The following is a 12324-nucleotide window of genomic DNA, read 5'->3' on the forward strand; positions in this document are numbered from 1 at the left end:
TTGCAATTGTATCTCGTGGTTGGAATTCAAAAGTAGTGCGTAGTGTACTTTACACTTTTGAGCTAAGTATTGTTGTGAGTGCGATGCTCCTGGATGCCGGTCCCTTGTAATCACAATGTAGGGCAGTCAGGTATCCTGTCTAGGTCAAGAGTGTAGGTATCCCATGTCTATCCCGATCCCCCTGACCCCTGTCCTTCACTCAGTCGAAGATGCAAGCGAGAATGTTATGGTCCGGTCCCTCGCATGACCATACCTAGGGAGAGTGCAATGCAACGCAACGCAATGTCTGGAACGAATGTACATGACCCCCAGCTAGTACTTTACTGAAAGGAATGAATGTCTGGCCTTGACGGTCTTTGCAACTCCAGCCTTCACTAATTTCCCATGGATATGTTTTTCGATGTGCGTTTCGCTTAGCAGATGCGATTTTCACACTGGTGCACCATTTCAAATCAATCTTTGATATCATATTCCATCTGCAGCCAGCAGGGGTCTGCAGTCCTCTCATTCATAAGGAATGAATTAGCAAATTCCTACGCTCGCCCTATCGATTACTCATTGTGATACTTTGAAAACTGGGTTGATTTTGATTCTGATTTTTCAATCGCGTGTCTGATTTTCGTGGGCGTGGCCGAGGTTGACGTAGAGCTCTCAATTAGGTAGTGGAGTATTTGAATTCAGATGTCGCTGGAAATACATAATATTCTGTTCCGTGAAATCTATTGTGGTGCTAATCTATGTGCTACGTAGTGGGTGCAAGGTTTTGAATTAGCTTCATCGTTACGTGGACTGATGTGTAGATACGACACCATCTAAGCATTTTAGATGGTGATCAGCTGGTCCGTAGTCATATCCTACCCTTCAGATGTTAGAACGATGCACAGAAATAATTGCAGCAATAAAATTAAGTAGATAGAGATACACGCACATAATCACTACACGCTGCCAGAAATTCGGGATCTAAACCCTCCATCTGCGGTCAAGCATAATATATATCGGGACATCACGGATGACTTCAACCACATTACACCAGTGTAGTACACCCGGTGCAACACGTCACCGTCGATCTACATCGACACACAATTCAGTGTAGCAGACACAAAAACCAAAGTACGAACACCGATGTCACATCAGACGGGAATCCCCGAGCAGTGCCACCCTCCATAGTAGCACGGTTCGATCTCAATCCCAAGAACCGGGATCACACCCTCAACCCGCATTGCATCGACAGTGGACTGCATTAGCACACAGCAGACGATCCCGTCACACTACACTCGTATGGGACCTAGCACCGGTAGGCACCCTAGGGTAGGTAGTGTAGGTATCACATATGCCTCAAGCGATGTTTCACGGAACCTCCCGAGGTGAATGAGGACTAACGTCGGAAAACGAATCTACCTTCCCCTCACCTGGAAGTGAAAACTTTGTCGTGGAGTGTTTCCTGTCTGCAGGCCTGCATCAAGTTTGCCCCGCTCAATCCCCCAGTACACCCAAAGTAGACCGGGAGCAGTGGACCGAAGTGGGCTTACATCTGGACCCATTCGACGGGTCCGGTCAGATCAGGGCTATCAGTTTGGACGTGGGTGTCCTACTACAAGTGGTAGTGGTACTTGTAAACCGAGGCTTGCAATTAGACTGGACGGGAGGGTGCCCAACTGAAGGCCGGGGTTTGGATGGATTTGGGGAAGAATTCACCAGAGCTTTGAAGGCTTAGACTGAGACCGAGGTTCATTCCGGGCTGACCGAGAGCCGGTGGCTGGAATTGAGTTAGAGCGTGAAGATCTGATTCCGTGGGTGTGGTAGCATCGTGGTTGATTCGTGATTCAGCGGTCATAGTGTTGGGGGTTGGGGTGGCTGGTGCTGGTGCGGCAGAAAGTAGACTCCGAAGTTTACTACGATTCTGCGGCATTTGCATCGCACAAGGCTGTATGGAACCTTTTGGAAGGGAAGATGACTCCGGATCATCACTTGCAAAAAGGATCGGTTAGATCGTGAGACCCGTCAGATCGCGTCGCAAAGTTTGGATTTTTTTACCGACCATATATATCTTCACTCCAGTGGTGACTACACTACAATTGGGTACCTTAAAGTGGTGGGTGGGCTGGGGCGCCGGGGGATTTTGTGGCGTGGTTCCTCGTGGCACAGACGCGAAAATTTCCATTTTAGACTAGTTTAATATATCCTCCTCAGGTATACGTCGTAGTGGTTCATCCTGGCTCTCACAGTCGTTGCTCTTAGTGGGCGGTACATTCAGGTACCTCCAGGAGTAAGTACTTGTACATTACGTAGGTGGTTAACGAAAAAAAAGCAATTTGGAACGAATGGAAGACCTCGGCTAGACAGCAAAAGCAAAGACCAGAAAGACTCTCTTCCCCGCTTGTTTCGTTTCCGTCCATGTGCGTCTCAAGTAGCAGTGTCATGCAGCCCAAAGATCGAGGCCACCCATTCCGCTGGGTCTCAGGCTATTAGCATGATTTAGTGCGCGCGGGATCCACGTCCGCTTCCGATAGGGGGCTCAGAAGGATCCAAAGGATCCATGGGAGGGGAAATGGTTCTTTTGTTTCTGGATCGGCGGAGAGGCTTCTAAGCAACCCGAGTGATGGTGGATGTCGCCAGATGGGCCTTTAGCTTTGAATAGGCGCGCACAGCTCTGTTCTCTTTCCCTGCCTATGGCCAATGGAGAGCCAAGAAGGGGAGCGGGAGAGGAGCGGGGCTCTGCCCTAGGGAAAATGGTAGATGGCATCGAGGTGAGGCTTGGGGATCGTCGGTGGCTGGGTCGCATTTTGCTCGAAGACGGGTGTTTGGAGCACACAAAAGTGATCTAGATTTTATGTTGGATTTGATGCAATTTTCTGGAGTGACGAACTAGCGATCAGTGATCTTATTTTGCATTTGCATGAGGGAGCAGGAATAGTTGGAGCAGAACAGAGAAGAGCAGCAAAGCAAGGAAGCGACGTGTGGAGAAGGGGCGGGCTCCATGTCGCGGACCCGCTGTTCCTCATTTTTGGATCCCCACGATCGTGCCTGCACGACTAACTTCGTGACAGATCCAGCCTCTGGCTGTGCTAGTCTGCTGGTATCCTGAGATGTCCCAAGAGGCTGGAACTTCGTGTTCGACCCGGGACTAACTTTCTTAGCTGCGATCGTCCAGGGAATTGGGTCGCGGAGGACCTTTTCTTCCCATTCCCTACCAAAGCTACGTAGGTATGTAGGTCCTTTGGACAGCTCAATGATGATCATGTGGGAATAGCTGCTCTGCAAAGGCAATGGTGGCTCCTTGGACCCTGACCCTTACGCGCAGAGCCAGAACGATTAACTTTTGAACAGAAGTGATGACGCACCGAACGCCCGGACGATTGGCTCTGGACACCTGATCATAAGCTTGATCTATGGCTAGTGCCATCGATCATTGAAAGTCGGGGTTTGGACTGCCAGGTTCTGTTGTGGTGCAACTCCTCCTGGCTGAGCCACTGTCCATATCGCGGGCCAGCACAACGGGTGTCACAATGCCCCATCCACATTCTTCACAGGAAAGTAAGAGTCTCGCGTGCAGGGGCTATTCTAAATCGGCTCCTCGGTGGAACGGAAAAGTCCGTCGTGGGCCATGAACCGTGGAGTCGTGATGCTGAGTTGGCCTCTTGTGGAGACACTCCAGTGTACATACTCCAGCCCAGGACGGGGAGTAAGTGTAGCTTCAGTGCAGAGTCCAGAGAATCGACCGAACAGGTGGAAAGCCGTACGTCAGTCGTACTTTCTCATCAGATCCGCGACACATGTGGAAAAAAGGGTACCTGAATTCGGACGCAGCGGCCCACCGGAGGACCTTCGCCTTGCATAGGAGGCAACTTGCCATCCAGGTAATGGGGACTCCTCGCTCGAGCATCATGTAGGAACGCGCAAATGGCAATAACCCCCCTGGCCGCGATCGAGCTCGAACTCCACGGGCGAGGATCTCGGGGAAGTGCGAGAACTGGATATGTCAGATGCGGCGAATTTGAGTTCCGCAGCCTAGAATATTAACCCTCCAAAAGATGTACGGTACTATGCACTGCACATACTTTGCCTCCGCCCAGTTACTAGAGCTGTATGGTACCTGTAGTCCTTGCAGTTGGCCAACGCATCCAGGACCACTTGCCGACCCAGGCTAACAACTCGGGGAATTCTTTTTGGGAATGAGTGCTTCCATGCGTCCCGAACCCTCGGTGCGGAGTGACCCACGTACCTGTACACTACTGCTGTATACTGCTTAGGAGGTACATTACTATTGTAAGAATCCCCAGAAATCGTGTCCTCATCAATCCTTTTTTTTCCCTTTTGCTTTGGCTTCGAGCTAATGTACGTACCTTTGGACGTGCGTTTCCGTCCGGACATATGTCATCTACGATTCACACGGGATGACATTGGGGACCATCACTATTCCTTGATGTCTCCCCTTGCTCTGGCGACTGACTCGATCGATACTATGTAGGAAATACAATAATTGTTGCGCATGAGGGGATTCACGTTCATTAGTAGCATGTTAGGGTTTGTTCCCTTCCAAGGTTAGATAGTGAGTTCTGTCTACAGTAGGGAGTCTAGTGGTATGGGAAATAGACTTGAACGATAATGATGATGACACTGAAAGTGCTATCAATGACTAAATGAGACCGCACATCCCTTCCTACGACCCATGCTTCCCTTTTACTGTACTGTACCGAGTAAACCTACCACGAGAGCACTCATGCCACGCCCGCCACCCGAGGCTCGAGGCTACGTGGACGCGGAACACAATTCCCACAAAAGCACGAACAGGAAGCTACTGTGCTTACCCACGGGTGCAGGGGAGTGCGAGGGTGTTCGTACAGCTCGCAAAAGTCTGAACACTAGCAGATCGGATCTCTGACTGAAGAAACCGATCGAAAGCCCACACGTAATGTGCATTCGCCTCTGCGTCGACATTCGTACGGCTAGGAAGAGGAGGCCGCAGCAGTGGGTAGAGCTACATGAGCAGCTGCGTAATACTTGCGAGAAAACTCAACAAAAGGGACATAGATCTTGCAGGATGCATGAACGGGTACTTATGCGGCGCATTATTCTTGGCAGATCTAAGACCCATTGTTGTAGGGTTGATCAGTGCATCGCTCGCATTCGAGACAGAATTTGAGATGTGCCAATGAGAAAGACGGTCACTATCTCTAGAATAAGACTCAGGGGCATCTTCCAGGGCTTCTGTGTGGACGGAACAGAGTGATGGACGTCATCCTATCGCACTCCCCACTCTGTCATCGACGGTTGAGTGACAGGTCGCGGCGGGTCAGCGGCTGAGTCAACTACTGGCTACTATTGGGAATAACTGGCGTGAGGAGGAGGTCAGCTGAAGGGATCCCATTAGCCCCAGGCGGAGGTGATACTTGTGGAGCATCCGAACGACCCTCATCCAGGCCCTGGAAATGCATGACCCGATATGCTGTGCCAGGTGAGTTTGAAATTGAGGAGAACACTTTGTAGCAAGTGTATCTACGCCGAGACCGATCTCTCACGATCTCTGAACAGGAACAGGAGATCCTCCACGCTCACACAGGCAAGCGAACTTAGAATCGGACCCAGGGATCAGGGTCGATGATCTCTGATTTGTGAACTCAAATCCAAGCCATTGTGTCCCGACATGCCTGTCGGATCATCCGGAGTGCATATCCCGGTGGAGACAAGGGCTGCACACCACTCGAAATGGCAGGCAGGGAGACGCAAGAACCGAAAGATCTCTCGTACATCGACTCGATGGGTCCGGGAAGACTCGGAAAAGGCTATATGTGAGTTTCCCTCCCTGGGAGAATTTTCTGTTTTGGGGGAGTGTGAGTTTGCCGCTTTCGTCAGATCTGGATCTGGATCTAATAGAGAGGTTCGTGCCTGGGTCGTTCTCGAGTGCACCTGCAGCTGCTCCTGCGTGCCGTCTGCAAACTGTTCCTAGGCGCAGCCGGGGACCCCCTTCGAAGGTGCCGTATGCAAGTATCACAAATTGTCTCGGTGGGTTTGCACTAGATGAAATGCAGTGGTGGTGGCGAGGGGGGAAGCCATAGGATCCTTCAGTACTGCAAGTAGAGGCACAGTAGTCATCCGCTATAGTAGTAGCCAATTTCCTCGGCAAGCCGATGACACAAATGTCAGGAAAGTGTCATAAGTGTCAGGAGTGTCAGCCCTAATCCCAAGCGTTTCTGTCCTACTCGATTCCAGCCTTCTACCGGGATTCCAGAGACTCTTCCCTCTGTGCGTAGGAGAACGTGGGGACTAGTGCGCCGCTAAGAGGAGCTATGGGACCAGCGGGACGGGCAAATATGACAGCTCCGATCCCAAGGGACCCGGTCCTTGCGACGACCCACCGGGCGAGTTTAGCGAACACGCAGCACGGGATGGCCAGCGTCGATAGGCCTATGGCGGTGCGGTGGTAGGGATGTGCCATCGGAACAAGGCCAAGCGCTGGCTGAGAGCGGGCTGAAGGCGGAACGTGCCAGCGTAGGGCTCGCCCCGTGACCTCCCCCTAACACCTCTAACGGTACTTCCTCGACCTCCTCCTCCTCCTACGACTCTCAGTATGGGCGCTCCCTGGGGCCCTCCTAAAGCCCCATCGTCCGTGTGACGCTTTCCCTTCTTAGGCAATCCTAAGTGATTCCAAATAAACCTGCGATCGCCTTGATTCGGTGACTGACAGGAAACGTATCCTGGTCGCTGGATCCCCGGTCCCAGCTCGCTGGGTTGCCTCGAGCGATCATTGCGGTTTTATTTTCCTGGCGAGACCTGCTGGGATCCCCTGGATAATTGACGAGATTAAACAATTTAACAATAGACGGTGCATCCTGGTCGACCAACGCTGATTGATCATTGAATAATTACGCCATGAGTGTCCTGATGATCAATTGCCTCTTCCACCGAGCCGATGTCATACTGGCAATTAGCGAGCTGTAGGGTGAGGCTGCTTTGACGAGATCGTGTCTAATGAAGCCCCTAATCAGCGGCGAACCTCCTCGCGTGTCTCACGAAGACACCTTTGGGGTCCTTGCTTCATTCTATTTACTCTAATGGAACTCTTTCTGATTATCGAGGGGTCATCGAGGGGTACTTTCCCCCACCCCGCCCCCCTTGATGCTATCGCATTCGATAAACTCCGCACGACCAGGGCAGGTTCTCCTGAATATCGACGCGGCATCGCGACGAACCGGTGCTACAGAACTTTGCAGCGAGCGTTTCAAGATGCATCTAGATCGGAACGGGGATGTTCAACTTCAATCCGGAATATGCACGCTGCATGCCCAAAGTGTATCTCATTGTGTTTGTGATTTGATGGTTCCTTTTTTTCCCACAGTCTAGAAGCAGGTACGTACCGAGCGGGCGAGGTACCTGTTGCTCGCGGGCCCTCCGCATAGTGTAGGCAGGAGTCGACAGGTATTTCGAGGGTATACTGTGAACAGTCACATCCACATGGACGCGGAGGATTCCCAAACCGTTCGTGATGCATGGATAAGCTGGGCGGTGCCATTAATTGGGGACTATTGATGCAAGGACCAGCCGGCGCTGGCCCTAAGCACCGCTAACAGCACCACTAATTCTCAACACAAAGTCCCCTGTGTCGATCGATGGCACCGGCATTCTGGTGACAAATCAGGGCCGCGGACCCGCTGCGATCCTCGTCGTGAACCTGCCTCTCGGGCACGATCGTGGGCGGCGTGATTCGCCGATCAGCTCGTTGGTGACGACGAGGTTCGTCTGTGCAGGATGTGACAGATACCAGAGTTCTTTTTTTATTCTTATTTTAAAATGCTTTCATTTTTTCGAATATTTTCCATTGCGTTTCCCGTTCCAGCGATTTGGGCCTCCCGGGAGCCCTGCCTCGCTTCCCCGTCGTGGCCGTGGGTCCGCTGCGCTCGGCGCAACTGTATGACATCCGCTCCATGATCGGCCCTGATCGTTCATGGTCCCCCCTCTTGGGCCTGAAGCAGGACGGGAGTCCCGAGCACCTCCTCGCCAGACCCCATTGTCTCCATTGATACATGCTACGCTCCAAAAGTACTCGCCCCTCAAACATATAAACATGCGACCCCAGCCCCCATATCCCTTTGCAAGTGTCTCACTCATTGTCTTCGCCTCGTGGATTTCGAATCCCCTCGCCTTCTTTGTCCATAACACCCTTGTTGACACGTTTTGTCTTGTGCATATACATTGCCATTGTGCTTTGCGACCCCTCGATACCTCATCGCCCGTGACAATACGTCAAAGGACTACTGTATAGTCCTGTTGTTTTTGGTTCCTCGTACATAGATTTCGGTGGCTTTGGACTCGCTTTTTCGACGCACCCCTTTGACGCCCTCGCCTCCTGCACATACATATTATCACGCCTTATATCTTTGACGACCTACCACGATGTATGAACAAATGGGTTCTATGACTGACGACATCCCCCGACGCTGCTCACTTCCGTGAGTACACACTGCATAATCAATTAAGATGAAAATTGAGCTAATGTTAGATAATAGCTCTCTGAAATCCACCACGTTCGGCACCTCCAGCTCCAACATGGGCGAGGACCGCCGCCTGCCTCCCCTGCCTCGCATGGAGCCGTTGCCTCGCGGGCCCTTCAACCCCTTCAAGGCCAAGGATGCATTTGCTCCCAGCACCCCCGGACCCCAGGACACCTTCCAGTTCAAGTCCCCATGGTCCAACGGCGAACAGATCGTGGCTCCTCCCTCGCCCGCCAACTCCGCCGAGAGCTCCTGGCAGGAATCCTTCGTCGCTCAGAAAACGACATCTTCCGAGTGGCCCAATGATCTCTCTCAGGCCGAGATCATGAGCCTAATCGCCCCGCAAAAACATCAACCGCAAGCAGCCCCTGCAGCAGCTATGCGGCCGCAAGCGCAAGGGCAGCTCTGACTCGCCCGATCCCGATGACCAGCGAGAAGCACCGCATTGCCGAGGGCAACCGCCGCCAGAACCTGAGCCAGCTGCACCGCGAGCTCGACAGCCGCATCCACGACTTCTTCCTGGAGCGTGCGGGCTGGAACCCCTCCAAGAGCCTGCCGCAATCCAAGGAGCATATCGTGCAGGGCGCCGTCTACCTGATTGACTTCATGCTGGCCATCATCGTGCACCTGATCCGCCAGGAACAAGTGACTCCCCAACTATCCGAGAAGCTGCAGCCCCAGGTTCGCTGCATGCAGCTGCAGCAGCTAGTCTCCAACCTCCAGCAACAGAACCAAACTACCCAGCAACAACTGCGCGCCGCCAAGACCGAGAACGAGATGCTGGCAGACCGCAACCGCGCCCTTGAGTTCCAACTCAAGCAATACGAGCAGATGTTCCGCTCCCCCAAGACCGAAAACACCTCCCCCAAGCCCCTGATTGATGTCCCCGAGCACAAGCGCCAGAAGAAGGCTGGCCTGCCCGGCCTGCGGGTCTTCTGCGACGAAATCGCTGCCGCCAACCTCTCCCCTGCCGACGTGCACACCCCAGCTCAAAGCCACTTCGGCCACCACGATCCTCTCTCCAGTGCCACCTCTCAGACTTTCGGCACCTCCTACCTCAACTCGACGCCGCCGATGACCAACCCGTCATCCCCGGCTTTTCCTCCCTCCCAATCATCCTCATTCACCTACTCCACCTCGCGTCGCCAGTCCTTCCTGGCCTCGCCCTGAGCGCAGAACCATGATTGCACGCCGACTATTGAAACCCTGATGCCTTCACGAACTCTGCAACTATTCTTCTCCGATCGATCTACCCTCCGCTTTTCCTACCCCCCCTTTCTTCATCCCTTTCTTCCGATCTCTTTTCCCCGCACTAGGCGAATCTATCCCTTGCAGACGGCGGTGTTGATACCTTTACCCTTTCCTCTTATCTTCCCCTGCGTCTTCATGACGAATTAGTTGGCTTCAAAATCCTCCGTCTTCGCTGCGTTGCTTAGCGTCTGCATTGTAACACTATTTGATCTTGACTCGTGGGAGACGATAGGTTTGTTTTTCTTTGGTATCTATCTTCGTTCGGGTGGTTACTTTTCTCTTTTGTCATCTCTCGTTCGGCCTTTTTTTTCTTCTCTCTTCAGTTCAAAATCGGTGGTTTGATACTTGTGATTACTTTTCTTTGTCTTTTGTCTATTGGCGCTGTTTATGATATGGATATATACGATTGGGTGGTTTTGTCTCTCGAGTTTTTCCTTTGTTCATGGAATCTTCATGTTTATATTTATGACTGTCAATTGAACATTATGACGGCAATCATTAAGCATCGTAGACTTCATTCACAATTGCAGCATCGAACTCGTCAGTATGCTTCTGCTAAAGATTAGTGACATGTAATTGTAGCCTGAAGAATTCTTGCCAACTGACTTTCTCTTCTCTTCATTTATCTTAATTATTTTTATTCGCTACGAGTAAAACATCCCAGCTCTTCCGAGGTTTCATGATCTTGACCTTCCGCAAAGCCATTGTGCTGATCCAGAGACGGAACGAACCAGACATTCGTAGTGTGTGGAGCAGTTCTACTTCACAGCAGTGGAGACGTGGCAGGCACGCAACTAACACACTCTACGAAAATTTCACCCGCCTGGATATGCTGAGATATAATCTCCGACAAACTCAACATTCAGACATCTCCTGTTTCAGGTTCCAGGAGCTCGAACCGAATTGCTGTCGGTACCTGCATATGCCCAGCAGAAAATCGACACCTTAGCCTGCAGGCGTCGACGGGCAGGTCGAGACGGTTTCACCCGCGTCTTAGATCTTCGACCTGGACCTAGCTAGACTCGGGGATGGGGAGATTTCGGTGGAACTATGCCATCTGAGCGTCTTGCATCACTCTGGGGTTGATACCGGCGGGTTTTCATTTCTCACCGTGTGCATGGTTTGTGAGCTTCATTCTTAAGACGTAATTCAGAGGGGGAGGTCAACGCCATCGCAGAAAGTCGTTGCTCGGCGATGTGACGGGAACGCGCAATGGCCCCCGCTGGTCAACAGGGGTTTAGTTGGGGATATCTTTACCAGGAAATCAATATTGGCAATCGCCTCTGTGATATATTGGATATCGGGCCGCCGTAGATTCCGCCGTAGATTCCGCCGTGGGCTTGCGCCGGACGATCTGGTGCAGCCTTGGGTGCTATAAATAACACGAGGGTCTCGCCGCGTCCAAAAATTCGACCAACGGATTCAGATGTGAGGGCACGGCTGAGAGCAGAGCAGAGTGCGAAGCATAATTGATGAAGATAGTCCGAAGACCTCAGCATGAAGATGTACTGTAGATGACACTGGCAGTGTAGAGTCGGAGATGTCTCAGCAGCACAATTGGAAAGGACGTGACAGGCCGCTTGGCAGCCCCGGCGATCCGGCTTCGTCTGCTCCGCTTCGCTTTCTCCTATCCGCAACACCCTCCGCATCTCCCACTTTCGTCCCCCCGATCGTGGTTCTCCCTCCTCTGTGGCCTCATTCGTTCGGTCGGCAAGGGGTTTTCGAACGGGCGTGCCCAGCGAGACCCCCCGCGACGCCGTAAAAGGCTCCTGAATTCGACTCCCGTCCTCCCGTCCTTCCTCCTATCACATCGTCACCATGTTGCTCCCCAAGGGCGGAGTTACCTGGAAATCCGCCAGATCACGCCTGCCTCCATGGCGCGGCAGTGCTGGTCCTCCTCACACGGACGCGGTTCCTGGTCTCGTTGGCCGTGACCGGTCTGGTCATTCTTCTGTGGCGCGGCGTCAGCAAGTCTGCGTCGGAGATGCAAAAGTATGCAGAACCCTGTATTACTTTGCTCCCAGCATCCGAGTCCTAATATTTCATTCGTGTCTAGGTTCTACTGCTATGGCTCCTCGAAATCTCCCATGGAAATGTCTCTTAACGAGATAATGGTCCGAGTGGAACGCCCACTCCCAAACCCTGTCCTCTTCAACTACCAGTGAACCCACGAATTCAACACCTCCTCCATCAAAGAGGTGAACCTGAACCCCATTAAGTCATCTATCCAAGCCGTTTCCAACCGGGAACGTGTCCTGATCCTGACCCCCCTGCGCGACGCTGCTCCCTACCTCGAGAAATACTTCGACCTCCTGTACAAGCTGTCCTACCCCCATGAACTGATCGATCTGTGCCCCTGGTCGGCGACTGCAAAGATGAGACCCTACCGGCTACACTTTCCGCGGAACTGGAGCGCATCCAGCAGCATGCCGATGAGAAAGTCCGTTTCCGCAGTGCGACTTTTGTCCTCCAAGGACTTCGGTGCTGATGTCGAGATGAGCGTCGAGGAGCGTCACTCCTCTCGCCGCTCAAGGTCCTCGCCGCAAGGCTATTGGCCGTGCGCGCAACTACCTGCTTTACTCAG

General features: G+C 52.5%; 3 protein-coding genes across 3 annotated transcripts; 2 read left to right on the forward strand and 1 right to left on the reverse strand.

Annotated features, from left to right (window-relative positions):
* Positions 1-1630: 1630 nt before the first annotated feature.
* Positions 1631-1834, reverse strand: N7532_007600 (uncharacterized protein; the record flags this gene model as incomplete). Its single annotated transcript, XM_056620093.1, has 1 exon — positions 1631-1834. The coding sequence occupies one exon, from the start codon at positions 1832-1834 to the stop codon at positions 1631-1633; it is 204 nt and encodes a 67-aa protein (XP_056473459.1).
* Positions 1835-8391: 6557 nt separating this feature from the next.
* On the forward strand, positions 8392-9659 carry N7532_007601 (uncharacterized protein; the record flags this gene model as incomplete). Its single annotated transcript, XM_056620094.1, has 3 exons — positions 8392-8447; positions 8505-8846; positions 8921-9659. 3 exons carry the CDS (start codon positions 8392-8394, stop codon positions 9657-9659), a joined length of 1137 nt encoding a protein of 378 aa, XP_056473460.1.
* Positions 9660-11558: 1899 nt separating this feature from the next.
* On the forward strand, positions 11559-12295 carry N7532_007602 (uncharacterized protein; the record flags this gene model as incomplete). The annotated part of the gene is made up of 2 exons (XM_056620095.1): positions 11559-11732; positions 11939-12295. Coding segments are annotated over 2 exons (531 nt in total), but the record flags the coding sequence as incomplete, so codon positions are not given.
* Positions 12296-12324: the final 29 nt, after the last annotated feature.

Source organism: Penicillium argentinense, assembly GCF_028826775.1.
Source record: "Penicillium argentinense strain IBT 30761 chromosome Unknown utg000006l_segment0_segment0, whole genome shotgun sequence".
Taxonomy (NCBI): Eukaryota; Fungi; Ascomycota; class Eurotiomycetes; order Eurotiales; family Aspergillaceae; genus Penicillium; species Penicillium argentinense.